Consider the following 18,279-nt stretch of genomic DNA (forward strand, 5'->3'; position numbering starts at 1 on the left):
TTGGGGGGTGGAGAGAGAATTGAGAATCCTATTAAATGTCAAATGATTGATGTCTGTACTGTATTAAGAATACATTCTGCAGATAAATGGGCAAAAGGATAGAAATAGTTCACAAAGAAGGAGGAATATAGGGGAAGGGTATCCTGCTGTATTAAAAACATACAAATTGACATAATTTTGAAATACCATTTTATACCTAGCAAAGTAGCATAACAGACAGTGCTGATGAGGTTGAGGTAAAATTGTACTCATTCATTGCCAGGCATTGTAAACTGCTAAGACCTTTTTAGAAAGTCAAATGCCAGTACAGAGCAAAAACCACGCAGACTTACATTTCTTGTGTCCTGATAATAGCACTTCCTAGAATTTGTCTATAGATAAATTCAACCAAAGTATAAAGGAATATATTCAAGAAGACATTAAGTGTCAAAATACATTTAAATCAGTTGGCTTTCCTAATTGGCAAAAAATATTTAGGTGTTTGGCATCCCCCCACCTCTCACCACCACTCATCACATGCTCCCATATTTTCCATTCATAGAGTATGGAAATGATTTTTATTTTTTTCACGAGAGCTGTTCACAGGTTAATTTTGCACGCTCTCACTCCCTACTCTATAACCAAGACTGTGTTCTGAATCTTAGGCTTCTGGTAGGAGAGCGAAAAAATGTTTCTGAGAAAAGGGAATTTTAGTGGAGCAAGAACACAGCAAGACCACACTTGGCAGTGACACGTTTTTGCTTAGAAATGTCAATTCCAGAACCCACCATTCTACTCATTCAGTTTTTTCTCCTCTCTCTCACCCTCCCTCCCTCTTCCCCTTTCCACCCCACCCCCCAAATTGGAGGAGTCTACTCTGATACTTAAGCCTTTCTCTTAATGCTTACAAGGAGAAGAAAGGGATTTGGAAAGGGAAGAGTATCAAAGAAAAGCCTACTGACAGCTCAGTAGATCCACAGTGGTGATGCTGCCATTTGATTAGGAAGCCCATGGTTATTTTAGGAAGAAAATCACCCGTCACCCATTTTATGAGGTGCTGAAGCTACATTACTTTACACATCATTTATACTCAGGGTTCAGGTATAGGGTGCTGTGGCACTTATAAGTACCCTCGGAAAACCAGGCTCTAAGGGCTCATCATTGTCTAGGCCTACAGCTTAACCAGTATGCAGTGTGTATTTCTGGATGTGTTTAAGTGGCTGCTTTATAACTTATAAGCTTTGAAGGGTTTGTCACTAATTTCCCCCTGAACTGTTGAGAAATTATTTCATAGCAATAATTATTAAAAAGGTACCCATTTGTTTTCGGTATGGACGGCAGTGTAGAGGATGAGCTTCCTAACTAATTAACAATTGCACTTTCATGATTTTGGCTTATCGGAACAAATAGAATTTCAGGCTTTAAGGGAAATGTTTTAGATATATATGGCGTTTGGGGAAAATGTGAATCTGGACTTGTGGACGTGAATCATTATTGAGTTCTGTGTTGGAAATCTGGCTTACATCACCATTTAAAGACTGCATATTATTTACTTCTTGTGGTGTGGTTTTATAACTTGTGTATGCAGTGAGAGAAGTGGTGAGCTCAGTTGGACATCAGGGCTGGAAATAAGAGTTGTACTTGAAGTCCTATGGTGAGATCTTTGTGTGGTTGGATTCTGTATGTGAATCTTCATACTTGCATGCTATGCAGATGCCTGAACTTTTCTTCTTCTTCATTGACCTTTTGGGAACTGTTCTGAGTTTTCTTCGTGTATCTTTTTTATTAAGTTATTTTGAACACATAATAACTTGGAACACTCAGGGATTGTTTTACATTCATTTATTAAATTAAATGATAGTAAGTGTGGATGACTCTTGGCCATAGCTATTCCATAGTTTGCAGAACTTGATAATGAGCAATAATTTGTCCTATATATATAGTTTTTTTTTTTTTAACATCTTTATTGGGGTATAATTGCTTTACAACGGTGTGTTAGTTTCTGCTCTATAACAAAGTGAATCAGTTATATATATAGTTTTTAATCACAATACAGATGCAGGTGTTTTCCTTCTGTGAGCAGTTGAGTCTGTAAATCACCTTCTGTGGATATGGGTGTCCCAATGACTGAGAGCCAGCTGTTGGGTGTTTTAACTGAACAGCTCGCTCCTAGTTGGCTGCTCAGATCCCATTGAGAGAGGCATTGGCCGCTCCAGAGAATAGAACAGGAATAGAGCGCACAGGGTGAAGATTTTTGCAAGGCCTTTAGTGACCCAGTTTAAATTTGGTGAAATTTTCTACTTTGGCTTTTTCCTATAGGTGCCAGAGTTCATCTGCTTCAGATTTTCACCAATGACTCATCTTCCTGTCATATTTTCTTAGACTACAGTGACCTAAGACTCTTTGAGTCACTGTTAGGTAGTTTCTCCTACCACGTATAGGAGGAGAGAACAGTGATATTCAAACTCAAGCCTGTTTCCATCTCATGCTGATTGATTCCTATGGTACATAGAAAACTGTTTCTCCCTGAAAATGGCGTTCTAGTGATTTATTGTTTTCTGTGGGAGGAAACTTATGACCTTCTTTTTTCTTTTTCCCTTCCAGAGGGAATCTGGAAAACTTGTAAGCAAAACGTCATTTCTCTTAGAAAATTTTGGATAACAGAAATTCTGGATAACAGGTAAAAAGTATATTTAGATTTCTTTGGTGATGCTGATAATCAACTGTTATCTGCAGAAGTAAACCAAGAGAGGGAAGATAGAAGAGAAAAGCTAGGTGTGCTATGTGGCAGGGGTTGTATGAGGGATTTTACGTACATTATCTCATTTGATGGTTTTTACCTGGATTCTGGACATAGATCTAAGAATCTCAGAATAAAACTGTCCTTCAAAATGCTGTTTTAAGTGGATTTGTCTATTGATTGGATTTTTAATGTCCTCACAATTCAATCTACAGGCATTTTTTAACTTCTACCGTAAACAAAATACAGAAATATAATACAGAATGCTAGAATCTCTGTGATGCAGCCTAGCTCAGAAGTGTCTTCCTTGTTTCTTTCTTTTATTTTAGTTCTTGATCTTTGCCAGTTATTTGCAGCTGTACTATCTCCTTAATTCTTTTTTAATACTTTGTCACCAGGTCCAAAATTTAACTTTCCTGATAAGGTACCTCTTCACAATGGAGTCCATCCAGCCCAGGTGTCCCCATTATGTTCTCAGTGGCAGTCTTACTGTGACCAAATAGCCATACTTCTGTGCTATTTTCTTATCTATATTCCACAAAGTTCGAAGGTCTTATGAAATAATACTGTATGTAAAAAATCCAGTATAGGGCTTCCCTGGTGGCACAGTGGTTGAGAGTCCACCTGCCGATGCAGGGAACACGGGTTTGTGCCCCGGTCCGGGAAGATCCCACGTGCCGCGGAGCGGCTGGGCCTGTGAGCCATGGCCGCTGAGCCTGCGCGTCCGGAGCCTGTGCTCCGCAACGGAAGAGGCCACAACAGTGAGAGGCCTGCGTACCGCAAAAAAAAAAAAAAAAAAATCCAGTATATTTTGAGATATATATCTCAAATGATAGCTATAATTTTACCTTTTAAGCTAAGGAAGACACGAAAACTAATCAGACTTCCTAGGACCCTGTAGGCCCAAACCAGTGCTCTTAGACTGGGGTGAATGGTCCTACCTGATGGTAGTATAGAGAGTGAGATGCTATTTATTCTAACAGTCATTCTAGTATGAGCCTTGAAGATAAATTTCAAGTATGTAGAGAAGTAGTTACTAGAGATATCATCAATGAAAAAATTAAGATTTTAATATTTGCTGATTTTCCTTTAGTATTTTTTCATTTTTATCAGGGTGAACCAGTTCAGTCACCATGAGTTGGAGCTTCCTCACTCGCCTGCTAGAGGAGATCCACAACCACTCCACGTTCGTGGGGAAGATCTGGCTCACTGTATTGATCGTCTTCCGGATTGTCCTTACAGCTGTAGGAGGAGAGTCCATCTATTACGACGAGCAAAGCAAATTTGTGTGCAACACAGAGCAGCCAGGCTGCGAGAACGTCTGCTATGATGCCTTTGCACCCCTCTCCCACGTGCGCTTCTGGGTGTTCCAGATCATCCTGGTGGCCACCCCCTCAGTGATGTACCTGGGCTACGCCATTCATAAGATTGCCAAAATGGAGCACGGTGAAGCAGACAAGAAGGCCGCTCGGAGCAAACCCTATGCAATGCGTTGGAAACAGCACCGGGCCCTGGAAGAAACAGAAGAGGACCATGAGGAGGATCCCATGATGTATCCAGAAATGGAATTAGAAAGTGAAAAAGAAAATAAAGATCAGAACCAATCTAAACCTAAGCATGATGGCCGACACCGGATTCAGGAGGACGGGCTCATGAAAATCTACGTGCTGCAGCTGCTGGCAAGGACCGTGTTTGAGGTGGGCTTTCTGATAGGGCAGTACTTCCTGTATGGCTTCCAAGTCCACCCATTTTATGTGTGCAGCAGACTTCCTTGCCCTCATAAGATAGACTGCTTTATTTCCAGACCCACTGAAAAGACCATCTTTCTTCTGATAATGTATGGTGTCACAGGCCTTTGCCTGTTGCTTAACATTTGGGAGATGCTTCATTTAGGATTTGGGACAATTCGAGACTCACTAAACAGTAAAAGGAGGGAACTGGAAGATCCGGGTGCTTATAATTATCCTTTCACTTGGAACACACCATCTGCTCCCCCTGGCTATAACATTGCCGTCAAACCAGATCAAATCCAGTACACCGAACTGTCCAACGCTAAGATTGCCTACAAGCAAAACAAGGCCAACATCGCCCAGGAACAACAGTACGGCAGCCATGAGGACAACCTCCCAGCTGACCTGGAGACTCTGCAGAGGGAAATCAAAATGGCTCAGGAACGCCTGGATCTGGCAATCCAGGCCTACAGTCACCAAAACAACCCCCATGGTCCCCGGGACAAAAAAGCCAAAGTGGGGTCCAAGGCTGGGTCCAACAAAAGCAGTGCTAGTAGCAAATCGGGGGATGGGAAGACCTCCGTCTGGATTTAACCTTGGCTGGGCTTAAAACTTGTGCTTTTCATAGTTCACGGTAAGCAGCGGCTCACGGAATAATGACTTCCACTGAGTAAACATTCAGCTCTGGTTATTTTCAGGGATGCTGTTGGCTCATGATCCAAGCTCAGGGGACTCTGAAGTGGGGGCTGGGACAGGGGGAAAGAACGGGAAACACAGTGTTCCTGGACACATGTTCCAGCAATAATACAGTTGCAGAACTTTACATTTGCGTCTTCCAGATCTGGAAAAGAACAGATATATTTAAATCATTCTTGTTGAACAGTTTTTGTATGTACAGTATTATGGTACTTTTTTTTTTTTTAGTATGAGAACTTTTCTTTGTATTTGTATATTGGACCACTGTAGTTATACTTTTATATTAAAGGGGAAATAATTCTTAAGGTAATGCCTATTAGGCTAGTGTTATTACTTTGTTCAGCAAATTCTACCCTGGATTTAAAGTTTTAATAGATGCTACATACCTAATAAAAGTGCCTCTCGTGTTGCAGGGAAGATTTCAGATATGTAAGGAGCCGGAGGAGGATGAATCAGTTCTCAGTCTTGGAAAGAAAGTCCATAGTAGAGGGAGGTTGAGATCTTTCTTTGACTTGAGAAATCTTTGAATCTCATTCATGTGTCCAGATTTGTATCTAGTCTTTGAAAACCTATTTGTGTTTTCAAAGAAGATAAAGTGATTCACTGCAGAAGTCCTTTAAATATCAAGCCTTGCCAGTGTATGCTTTGATGGTGTGTATATAATGTCAATTCTTTCAAAAGGCTGGTGCACAAAGCTGTCCTCATCCAGTAGCAGTGTGGAGACCCTGGCTAGAACTGTTGTTCTAAGATTCCTCTGTCACAAAACAAAGGCACTCCTGGGAAATAAGCCCTGATAAGATGTTTAGTTGTGGACCTGTTTGATTTGCCTTAAACCTGTATCCAAACACCTGCCTCTCTGGTTTCTTAAGAAGCCAGTGCTGGATATTTTTTTTATATGGTAACAGTAAAAATACGAAAATTCCCTTCTAGGCTAAAAATTAAAGCTACCTTAAACTGCATATGGCAGAAGGCCTAAATTCAAATTCCTTATTTTTTATAATTCACCATGGAACTTTTATAATTTACATATTTCTGCCAATGTAGGTTTCTGCCTGGAAGACCAGTCAGACCTGGGAGTCTATCTGTGAATAGACCGAAAGAGAATTTCAGTATTTATTTGCTATAGGCATATCTATTAGTTAATGACAAGCATTAATGTTCACATAACACTCGTAATTTGCAGTAGTATTTTACTGCCATTTTCAACCTTCTCTAACGTTGGAGAACTTTGCTCTCCTGTCATGTTCACATCATTTGTCTTACAGTTTATGAGCTTCTGAGTAAGAGCTTTTGGTAAAGATTTAAAGGGAGCGGTGTTTGCTTCACCAGGGAGCTTTCATTTTGGGTATCTCACTCTCTTCCAACAGAAAGTTATTGCAAGCCACCTCCAACTTTGAAATTCCAAGAGTGCTATTTTTTTGACTTAATTTTTAAATGTCAGTTCTCTATTCTTAGAACAGCGTCCTGTATGCAGTTCTTTTTCTCTTTGTTGCTGTCCATTGCATTTCTCCCCCACCTCCACCCCCCGCAAAAGACACTCAGTTGCAAATTTAAGCTTATCTTCTAACCATGCATTTACCTTTATTTTGCTTTTTTTAGTCTGTAAATTTTAGCCTAGAGAAGTTCTTCAGGATCTCTAAACACTTAAGCAAAAGGTAAACTCCCTTGAGACTGAAGGGGAAATTTCAGAAAATGATTTCTACATGTATGGATCCTTGATAATTAATAGACCTGCACAGTTTCCTTGAAACCAAGTGTTTAATAAGGAATTTCAAATAATTATTCTAAAACAGGGAGGATTTTAAATACTTCAGGCCAGCTAAGATAAAGAACTAGCAATAATTCTTATGTCAGTAGAACTTCATGTATGAAGGAGAACAGAGTGGCTTTGCCAGTGGAAGGGTTGGGGATCTGAGTGAGAGAGAGGGAAGGAGTCAAGCAGAAATGCCAGGCAGACATTCGGCGCCAGAAGCATCCACTTAGTTTCTACAAACAGGGCCTCTGGTGTTTCATCTGGGCTTGTTCTGATGAGAATGTTATCTTTTGTGTCTGGATAATTCTTCAACTTCCTCAAGTACATAGAAAGATATTCTGGGTCACTTCACATGTGTTAAGGTCTATTTTTATTCTCTCACTAAAGTTCTAATTATGACATAGATTTCCCAACTCTCACTGCTTTCTTAGTCCATTTCTTTCAGCCTTTGAACATATGAGTTTGCCAAGGCCATTCTCCCCTAACAACATGTCGTGGACTTACATTAAGAAAACGGCCCTATCAGTGTCTAGCTTGTTAACCCATTAATTGGGTCTACATTGAGTCTATAAAATATCGTTCCAGTTACTGTTCTGGAACTTGCAGGTATTTGTATAAAACACCTGTCAGCAGGGTTTTTTTTCCCTATCAAAATCATTCCTTTGAATTGCTGTATAAGACATGCTCTGTAGGGCTTCCCTGGTGGCGCAGCGGTTGAGAGTCCACCTGCCGATGCAGGGGACACGGGTTCATGACCCGGTCCGGGGAGATCCCACATGCCACGGAGCGGCTGGGCCCGTGAGCCATGGCCGCTGAGCCTGCGCGTCCGGAGCCTGTGCTCCGCAACGGGAGAGGCCACAACAGTGAGAGGCCCGCGTACCGCAAAAAAAGACATGCTCTGTCGTATGACATTTGCTTCTCTAAATAGAAGTTGAGTGCTTAGTCCTTCACAGACTACAATCAGGATATGGTCAACATGTTATATTCCTTAAAATACAGTTGGATTTATTCAGATGTGGTGTGTCCTTTGTTCATCTTTGTTACAATTATTCAGAAGAGATCAGTAAAACAAATGGGCTTTTTTTCTTAGTTCAAATTTGAGGGAAGAATTATATAACATTTTCCCCTAAAGAAATGTTACTGTTCATTTTGTGGCTTCCTCTTTGCTTTATGCCTTAGTTTCGCCTGTTTCTATATTTGTTCATTTAAAACCACACGCGTGTTACTTCATTGAAGTCAGTTTGTCTGGGGATTTTCCTTGACTGACGTCTATAGACTTTCGATAAAAAGGAACTTTGCCAACTAAAATGGTTCTCACAGGTTAGGGCTCCCACATATCTGTCTTTTAGAAGGACACCTATATCTTTAAAAAGAAAAACGTCATCATTAGGTACCTTAACTGTCATTTCTTCATGGTATGAGACTAGGCAGTTCACTTTACTTTTCCAAGTTCCAGGAGCCACTTACCTCTCAGAAGTGTTATGAAGTAGTTAGAAAAAGCGTCTGGTAAAAAGTATTAAAAAACCAACTATTATTGTCATTTGTCTGACCTTGGAGCTTCAAAAAAAAAAATAGGTGAAAGAACTATGTGATGTAGTAAGAAGTCCTTCAGTGCTCTTTATCACAGGAATCAGTGATTGTTTAAAACACTTAACTTGCTCTAAGCAGTTTATACCAAGAATGGACTTAAATGTTATTCCTATTAGTCATACCTACGCTTTACGCGTTATGCTTATAAACGTCTAGGCTTTACGTTTTCTGTCTCATTTAAGAGACAGTACACTGCTAAAAATAATACCTATAGTTTAGGATAAATTTTTGGCCAGCCAGTTTTTTTATAAAAGGCAAGTATGTTATACTTGAACCTACTTCACAAATGCCTTTTTATACAGGAAAGGTCTTTCCCAACTGTGAAGAAAAGTACCTGAAGTCAGAGATATGCAGCTGCTGGTCATTTTGATTGGAAGGTTCCAGTTGTTAGATTAATTTTATCTTTATAAAATCATGTAATTTCACGAAGAGTCTTACCACCTGAAAGTAAAGCCCCTGCACCTATACAGTGCAGAGTTTGGAAATAAAATTTCAGCTCGCCTATATATCGTAAGTCTGTAGTCATCCACAGTCACCATCAAAGATTAGAGCCACTAGGTTGACTTGCACGCATTCTGGCCACATGTCCTGGAGACTTTAAAAGATTTTATTTGTTGTCCCTAATGTGCAGTTGTGTTTTTGTTGTTTTTAATAATGATGGTAAGTGAGTTTGGTTCATGCACATTCCATGTTAATAATCATACTTTTGAAAGAAGCAATCCATGGATTCCAAAATTCAGGATTCCAAACAAAAGAAAGCCCTGCTCCCGTGCAAAATCTCTACAGAAATAAAAGAAGTAAGAGTTCTGCACTTCAGGGTTGGCTTACTGAACCAGCAAAGACATTTGGCTGTATGATTCCAAGATTGGAAGTGGTTTTCTTTTCTGTACTCTCTATTGTGTTCTCTTCGATAAATCTCTTACAGAAGTCTCTACCTCAGGCACTAAGTGTTAGATATGATTAGCATATTGATACCAAAAATCTTAGCTAGGACTTCCAACTTTTTAAGATAATTTAAATGTAAAATTCAACTGTTAACCAGCAATTTAATGTCATGTGATGTGCAGTTTGGATATTGTATGAACAGCTAAGGAGTTACCCATTCTAGTGCCAAAGATCACTTGTTGCTAATTTTGTTCTGTACAGTTGATGTAAAATTTTATGGTGGGGACAGACTCTGCTGAGGGCCTTGTCTCTAGGAAGATTTTTTGTCAGTTCCAGATGTTTTTGTCAGTTCCAAATACAGTTTAGAAGCTTCATTCGTGGTCTGTGCATCTTTTTCCAAACGTGAAAACTCAACTGCCAGGAGATGTCATATTGAGGATTTTTACCCCATTCTTTGTGTCAGATAGTGCCCGAGAGCTTAATGGTTTACACAGAAAACCTGATATGAAAATCTCTTCCCATACCTTCACCTGTAAGTTGATCTCAGTGGAAATACGTGAGCAGGAAATTTTCCAAGTAGAGGTTTGGGCTCAAAAGATGCCCTTTTTCATAGCTGGGTTAGAACTCCTCTGGAATGGCTGTGGCTAAAAGGATTTGGCGTGTTTGTGGCATCACAGTCTGGGAGGCGTAGGTGGCCTTAAGGGTGGAGGCTAAGGTCTAAGCACAGAAACCGGGAACATACCCGCTCTCTGGCTCCCTTTGGTTCTCGAGGCCTGGAGAAGAGGAGTGCCTTCTGAGAAAGATGCTCCTCACAGACGTAGACCAGTCTTGGTGTGACTAATCCACTTTGTGAGAATAGCGGATGTGGGAGAGGGCTGAGGAGAGGGTAGCATTTATTCCAACAATGCCCTCTGTTACCCCAGACACAGAATAGCTGACTGAGTGACAGAATAGGTCATGCGTCAAGCCCACCCTCAGCGGCACAGATTGTAAACTGGTCAGCCAACCATATTTGGTAATAAACTTGTGAGCTGTTTGAAAGCTGCTGGAGCTGTTAAGTCACTGCTAGTTTGGAAAGTGGATTCTTTGGCAGATTTGCCATCAGAACAGATATTAGTACCTGGAAAAGGTGTTGCATCAAAGTTAAAGTCTGTTTTCTTTGCTACATAGAGATTAAAACAATATTTCTAAGGTTTTAAGGACTTATACCAATCTTAACATGTAATACTGTTAGCGTTTGCCTCCTTTAGTTATTTAGAGTTGGAAGCATGTTACACAGGGGCATAAAGGATAGGGGGGTCGAGGCGGAGCTGAGAACAGAATCCAGGTCTGCACAGTGATTGCGCAGTGGCTTAATCCAGCATCCTATGTTCTTTTCCTAGCGAAGTGCAGAAGCAGATATGAGTGGGGCTCTCACTGTGGCAGGGGGTGGATCCAGCTGGCTGGACCGTCCTGTGTTTACAGCATTTTTTCCAAATGTGACCCTTGGACCACCTATGAAGAAGTAACAGGGAATTCCTATTAAGATGTTGGTTCCTTGGACCCATCTGAGGCCTATAATAAGAACTAATAAGTTCTCCAGGTGATTTTTAATCTTTTATTAAGGTGTAATTTACATGATGTAAAATTCACCCTTTTTAGTGTATAGTTACAAATGCATGCATTGAGCAACTACCACCGGAAGATACAGAATAGTGACATCACCCAAAAATTCTCTCTAGGTAATTCTTATGTATATTGAGGTTTGAGAACCACTTAAGAAAAAAATGAAAACATGGAATGTGGGCCAGAATAAAAGTGAGAGGGGGATTGTTTTGAGCGATCTCTGTTCAAGGAGGTTTAAACCTGACATAGCACATGAATGTCATCTCACGTGCCAGCTCAGACTGATGGCTGTCTGGAGTGGAGGACTGCAGATGATTCAGACTCTCATCTGGAATCAGTGGGTTAGTCCGTAAGTGATTTGGGGGAGGGGCGGGGGCCGCTGGGAAGAATGCTGTCTCCAACTAGATGTTTAAACATAAGTGTTTTTTTATTGGAGTATAGTTGATTTACAATGTGTTTCTGCTGTACAGCAAAGCGAATCAGTTATACGTTCACATATATCCACTCTTTTTTAGATTCTTTTCCCATATAGATCATTACAGAGTATTGAGAAGAGTTCCTTATGCTATACACTAGGTTCTTATTAGTTATCTATTTTATATATAGTAGCGTGTGTATGTCAATTCCAATCTCCCAATTTATCCCTCCCCCCCAAGCATAAATTTTCAAAACATCTTCCAATATGCACTCAGGACTTCTGGCTTATGACTATGACTAGACCAAGAACCATCCCACCTTGTATATGAACGAGTTTGGTGTCTTTACTTCGGAGTTTCTCCACCCTACATTTTATAACATCTTTGAGGAAATTAGAAATAGGAAGTGACTCAGGGTTGGAAAACAAAAGGAAAAAGATGATGACATGGTAACACGCATCCGCTGTCAGTTGGTTTTCTCTCCTGCCCTCTCAATCCTGAGGAAATGGCACAGCACTTCCTTGCCCTGCCCTTGACATGCTATGCCTACTTTAAACGAGATTCAGGGATTGTGAAAGAAAACCTATGGAAGCCCACTGCTAGTGCCTCAAGGAAAAGCTGACCGGATTCCCTCTTTACCCTCGGCCAAACCTCCCACAAGTATCCTTGTCTGCTCTGCTCTGCGGGGCCATCACACAGGGTATGGGCTGGCTGACAGCCTTAAACTCCAGGCAAGGCAGAACCAAGCAACTGTTCATAACCGATTTCGGTGCATAGCCAGTGACCTGAATGGGACTTGACCATGGGGAAAAATGATACAGAACTAGATAGCTTTTTTCAATTTTATTTTTAGTTTGTACAGTCAGTCCCGTGAAAGTGAAATTTTATCTTTGCTCTGGAAACATTGAAAAACACTGACAGGGAGCTCCTTCAGCCTGGCCCATTTTCCTGAAAGCGTGTTGCAGCTGTGGCTTCTGCCCAGCAGGCAGAGACTGATGTTCGATCCTGTACCCAGGTGCTGTAGAGAGCAATGACAGGCCTCAACTTCTGACTGCAGAGGGGTCTGCACAGGATTTGGGCTCCGTAAGACACTTTTAATGCCAAAAGCCCTGGAAACAGCGCGAATTGTCAGTGGATTGCTTACTTCACATTCAAATGTGGAAATGATCACAGACAAAGGAGCTACAGCTTTGTTTTAAAATATAAATTTATTTATTGTTGGCTGCGTTGGGTCTTTGTTGCTGCACATGGGCTTTCTCTAGTTGCGGCGAGCGGGGGTTACGTTGTGGTGCGCGGGCTTCTCATTGCGGCGGCTTCTCTTGTGGAGCACGGGCTCTAGAGCGCAGGCTCAGTAGTTTTGGCGCACGGGCTTAGTTGCTCCGCGGCATGTGGGATCTTCCCGGACCAGGGCTCAAACCCGCGTCCCCTGCATTGGCAGGCGGATTCTTAACCACTGCGCCACCAGGGAAGCCTGAGCTACAGCTTTTGAACCAGTTGTGATTATAGACCAGCTTGTGATTATGGTGTTTAGTTCCAGTGGTCTGCTTTGGGGGGCTTGTTGACCCAGAAGACACATAGTGTGGGGTAGGAACTGCTTTTCCTTTATCTTAATTGACCCTAGGCAGTGAGCAGCTGCTCAAGCCAGCCCTTTGAGTTGTTGGCTATGATCCCGGGAAATAGCTAGAAGAGTAGGGACTTCCCTGGGTCCAGTGGTTAAGAATCCACCTTCCAGTGCAGGGGACATGCATTTGATCAGGGAACTAAGAGCCCACATGCCGCAGGGTAACTAAGCCCGTGTGCCACAACAACTGAGCCTGCGCTCTACAGCCCGCGAGCCACAGCTACTGAGCCCGTGTGCCACAACTACTGAAGCCCACGTGCCTAGAGCCCGTGGTCCACAGCAAGAGAAGCCACCGCAATGAGAAACCCACGCACCACAACGAAGAGTAGCCCCTGCTCGCTGCAACTGGAGAAAAGCCCGCGCATAGCAACAAAGACCCGACGCAGCCAAAAATAAATAAATACATACATTTATATATTTTTTAAAAAGTAATATACATGCACATGTCTTAAAAATTCAAAGTACCGGGGCTTCCCTGATGGCTCAGTGGTTGAGAGTCCGCCTGCCAATGCAGGGGACACGGGTTCGTGCCCCGGTCCGGGAGGATCCCACGTGCCGCGGAATGGCTGGGCCCATGAGCCTTGGCCGCTGGGCCTGCGCGTCCGGAGCCTGTGCTCCGCAGCAGGAGAGGCCACAACAGTGAGGCCCGCGTACAGCAAAAGAAAACAAAAACAAAAACAAACAAACAAAAATTCAATGTACCAAAATGTGTTAAGTGGGTGAAGAGTAAATATCCCTTTCCCAATAGTTTTTCTCCCCAAATGTAAATGCTGGTCTGTTTTTGTGAGTTCTACACAGGTTTTTCCTGTGCGTATATCAGTCTACGTATGAGGTGTCATCCTATAGACACCTCCATGTCTTATTTTTTCACTTCCTACATCTTGGAGCACTTTTCACACCAGCATTTGTAGACCTGCTTTGCTGGATGCCTTCAGTTTTATACTTTATGCTCCTAGCAACCCTCAACACCATGTTCTCAAGAGAACAGGAGAGAGAGCTTCCCAGAAGTGAATTTGCAAGCGCTTACCAAAAGCGAAGACCATGCAGGTGCTTGATGGGGGGTCTTCAGCTGTCTCTCTGAGCGTAATTTCGTAATTTCTAGTGTCTTCGTATAATACATCCTCTGAACAAGGATTGACATGTAGTTTTGGCTCTTTCCTAAAAACTAAAAGCTGTTATTAAATTTAGCCCCCCAAATTTTCTCAGATTTAACATCTACAGAGTTAGGCCAAATCATGGTAAGATGAAGGCCAGTAAATACACATTTCTGATGTGGTCTGATCAGAGCACAGTTACTGCTTCTGTAGAAGTGAGGCTTCCTCATCAAGGATGGTAATGGGCCCACTGCTCTGGCTCTACTGGTCGTGACACACTGGAGTATTCTCTGTTTCTGGGCAACGTGCTTTAGGAGGCACATGGGTAGGTTGGGGCATGTCCAGAGGAGAATAACAGGACAGGGCAAGACCTGGGTCCCTGGCCCGTGAAGGGCACTTAAGGAATCCGAAAGGATCTTTAGCTTGAGGGAGAGAAGACTTGCACTGGGGAAGTAGGAGCAGTCCTTGCAGTTAAAGGACTCGCCTAGGAATTCCGTGGTAGTCCAGTGGTTAGGACTCCGGGATTCCACCGCAGGGGACACTGGATCGATCCCTGGTCAGGGAACTAAGATCTCGCATGCAGCGGGACGAAAAAAAAAAAAAAAGGACAGTCCTAGGAAGATAAGAGGACACTAGCAAGGAGGAATCAGAGGGAGGAAGAACGTGGTTACAATTTAAGTTTTCTGATAAAGAATCTCTAGGGTTCTGAGGTGGTGTGTTTCCCATCATTGTAATTCACACGAAGGCTAAACTGGGGGGTTTGCAGCAGGAATCAAGCGGGAAGTTGGACAGATACTTTCTCAAGTCCCTCTCATTTCCTGATTCTGCAGTTCTGTCTGAATAAACAAGATTTTAGTCTCCATCCCCCTTTCAACAACACTGATTATTAGGATTTTTTTCTTTTATTCTTTCCCCTGAAGCTCCTGGAGGGGCTGGGCAAGTATTTTAGTAAGTAAACACTATAAATCTTTGAAGTTTATGAATTACTCAGAAAAGGGAAGAACCCATGGAGATCCTCTGAAGCTAGTGGCCGGCTCTTGTGTTGGAGCAGCAGGCCTGTTCTACCTCATAGCTCCACCGTCTCCGCTCTGGGCCACGGCAACTGCACAGGGTGTCATGTATTAGCGTCCTCCCCAGCAAGGATGTTAGGTAGCCCCACATAAGAAAAAACTCTGCAGAAGTTGCAAAAAGACAGAAAATGAGACTCCCTGAGTGCCTTTACAGAGTTGTAGAAAATAGGAGCTTTACATCAAAGTTAACAGGGTCAGATGAACGTTACAAGCAACATAGTGGGTTCAAGGGGGCGTGTCCTCTAAGGCTGGGTTTCCTTATCTGTCAAGTGGGGCTAAAATAGACCTGCATTTGGTGAGTGTATCACCTGAGATGCTGCGCCAGTGCCCGGCCCACTGTAAGCCCTTACTAACTAGGGGCTGTGAGTTCTAAGGCTTCATACATGAGGGTACTTGGTGGGACGAATGGTGTTTCCACCAATAAACCTGGAAAGGCTCAGAGGAAATATGGTTGAGGGAGAGGGTGTGGGATTAGGAATATAATCCCAATTCTTTTTTACAGTAACAAGTCAGATATTCTTTCTGCTGTGCATTGGGAAAGAAATTTCCACAGTGAACACCTGTTGTGGGGTATGTCTCAAATGAAACTGTTTTGCTCTCACACCCCATAGATCATTCACAATCCAGATTAAACCCCAGTTCAACACAACAGGGGCTTCGCTGGTGGGCCAGTGGTTAAGAATCCACTGTGTGGCCGAGAAAAACAAACAAAAAAACAAAAAAGCAGGACAGTTGTGAGCCAGTCTGGATTTTCAGGTCCAGTTGTACGTTTCCTATTGTTTTCCCTAGCCCAGTGCACAGCCATCCAATCCAGTCCAGTTTAGTCTTTGGAGGCACTGCCTTTTTTTACTTGACAAACACTAAGCACCATGAATATTGCAGGCATCACATTACATGCTGGGAATATGATACTGTGAAAGGCAGGCTCTGCCCACCCGTCACGGAGCTGATGCTGTCTGGAGGGGTGGGAAGCATGCGTGGACAGGCTAGTGTGATGGAGTGTGCTGAGTGCTCTGATCTAGGAAGGAGAACAAGTGTTCCAAGAACATGTGGGGGAGACACCCAACCCAGGTGTCTTTCTGGAGCAAGCCATGTCCATTGAGACCTAAATGATGAATAGGAGTTAGCTGGAGAAAATGAGGGTCAGTCACGTCATAAATGGGGAGAAGGTCCTGAAAAACTTCAAGAGACTGAAAGAGATTCCCAAGGTTGTAGTCTAGGGGGAAGGTGGACTTGAAGTGAGCTGGAAAGGCAGGTAGAGAACAGGCAGGTGAGCCAGAGCTCCGCGTTGAGGAATGACTGGAGAGGGCGTGACTGGAGGAGTGGAGCTGGCCGTTGCCAGGGTCCGGATGATGGGATAGAGAAGGAGATGGATTTGGAGTTGACAACCTCCAGTGTTTGCTCCAAGGACTGGATGATTTTTTTTTTTTTTTCGCGGTACGTGGGCCTCTCACTGTTGTGGCCTCTCCCGTTGCGGAGCACAGACTCCGGACGCGCAGGCTCAGCGGCCATGGCTCACGGGCCCAGCCGCTCCGCGGCACGTGGGATCTTCCCGGACCGGGGCACGAACCCATGTCCCCTGCATTTGCAGGCGGACTCTCAACCACTGCGCCACCAGGGAAGCCCTGGATGATTGATGAGGAAATGTGATGGTAGGAGCAGCCAATTCTATCAAGAAGTGTGGCTGTGGTGCCACAACTACTGAAGCCCTCGCGCCTAGAGCCCACGCTCCACAACAAGAGAAGCCACCGCAATGAGAAGCCTGCGCACCGCAACAAGCCCGCGTGCAGCAATGAAGACCCAACACAGCCAAAGATAAATAAACAAATACATAAATTTATTAAAAAAAAAAGAAGTGTGGCTGTGAAGATTCAGGGCTGGTAGCCAGGGGTGTTCTGGTGGTGGTGGTTTTGTTTTTAAAGATGGAAAGGTCTTGAGTTTGCAAAGAAGTAGAAGATATCAGGGGAGAGGATTAGTAAATGACAGAATGGTGACTTCCCTGGTGGTCCAGTGGGTAGGGCTCTGCGCTCCCAGTGCAGGGGGCCCAGGTTCGATCCCTGGTCGGAGAACTAGATCCAACATGCATGCCGCAACTAAGAGTTCATGTGCTGCAATGAAGATCCCACGTGCCGCAACTAAGATAAATAAATAAATAAGTAAAATTAAAAAAAAAAAATTAATGGCAGAATGATGTCCTGAGAAGGTAGGGGGGGTTGCGGTTCAAGCTAAAGAGGGATTGACCTTTGGGAGGAAGGACTCAAGAGCACTGGTAAGAATGCAAGTGGGACCCCGGCAGGGCTTAAGAGTGGGGTTTCAGTTTGAGTGTGAAGTAGGAGGCGAGTGGTTATCTGGGTGAGAAGGGGTGGGATGGGGTGAGTTTGTCGGGAGCAAAGGAGGTGGGATTAAATGACGGGGAGAGGAAAGCATCGACCAGGCAAATGCAGGTGTGCCTGTGCCGCTGCTGTGAGCACCCAGCTGAGGTGGGAGACTACTGTGTTTTTTTTGGTTTTGGTTTTTTTAATTTTACCTATTTCTTTAATTGAAGTAGAGTTGATTTACAATGTTGTGTTAATTTCTGCTGTACAGCAAAGTGATTCAATTATACATATATGTATTCTTTTTTTATTCTTTTCCATTATGGTTTATCAGAGGATACTGAATATAGTTCTGTGTGCTATACAGGAGGACCTTATTGTTTATCCATTCCATACATAATAGCTTATGTCTGCTAACCCCAATCTCCCACCCCATCGCTTCCCCAATCCCCTCCCCCTTGGCAACCACAAGTCTGTTCTCTACGTCCGTGAGTCTGTTTCTGTTTCGTACATAGGTTCATTTGTGTCATATTTTAGATTTCACATATAAGTGATGTCATATGGTATTTGTCTTTCTCTTTCTGACTTGCTTCACTTAGTATGATGATCTCTAGTTGCATCCATGTTGCTGCAAATGGCATTATTTTATTCTTTTTTATGGCTGAGTAGTATTCCCTTGTATATAAGGACCACATCTTCTTTATCCATTCATCTGTCGATGGACATTTAGGTTGTTTCGAGGCTACGGTTTTGTAATGAGGTCAACCTGGGCAAGCCTGAGAGTC

General features: G+C 43.0%; 1 protein-coding gene across 1 annotated transcript; it reads left to right on the forward strand.

The window, feature by feature from the left end:
* Positions 1–2,377: 2,377 nt before the first annotated feature.
* On the forward strand, positions 2,378–6,021 carry GJC1 (gap junction protein gamma 1). The gene is made up of 2 exons (XM_082680092.1): positions 2,378–2,659; positions 3,833–6,021. The coding sequence occupies exon 2, from the start codon at positions 3,853–3,855 to the stop codon at positions 5,041–5,043; it is 1,191 nt and encodes a 396-aa protein (XP_082536218.1). The 5' UTR covers positions 2,378–2,659; positions 3,833–3,852; the 3' UTR covers positions 5,044–6,021.
* Positions 6,022–18,279: the final 12,258 nt, after the last annotated feature.

The sequence above is a fragment of the Grampus griseus genome, assembly GCF_964374135.1.
Source record: "Grampus griseus genome assembly, chromosome: 20".
NCBI lineage: Eukaryota > Metazoa > Chordata > Mammalia > Artiodactyla > Delphinidae > Grampus > Grampus griseus.

What these genes read in the sequence shown, in the direction of transcription:
- GJC1 (XM_082680092.1), top strand. Translation starts at nt 3,853, where the DNA reads ATGAGTTGGAGCTTCCTCACTCGCCTGCTAGAGGAGATCCACAACCAC.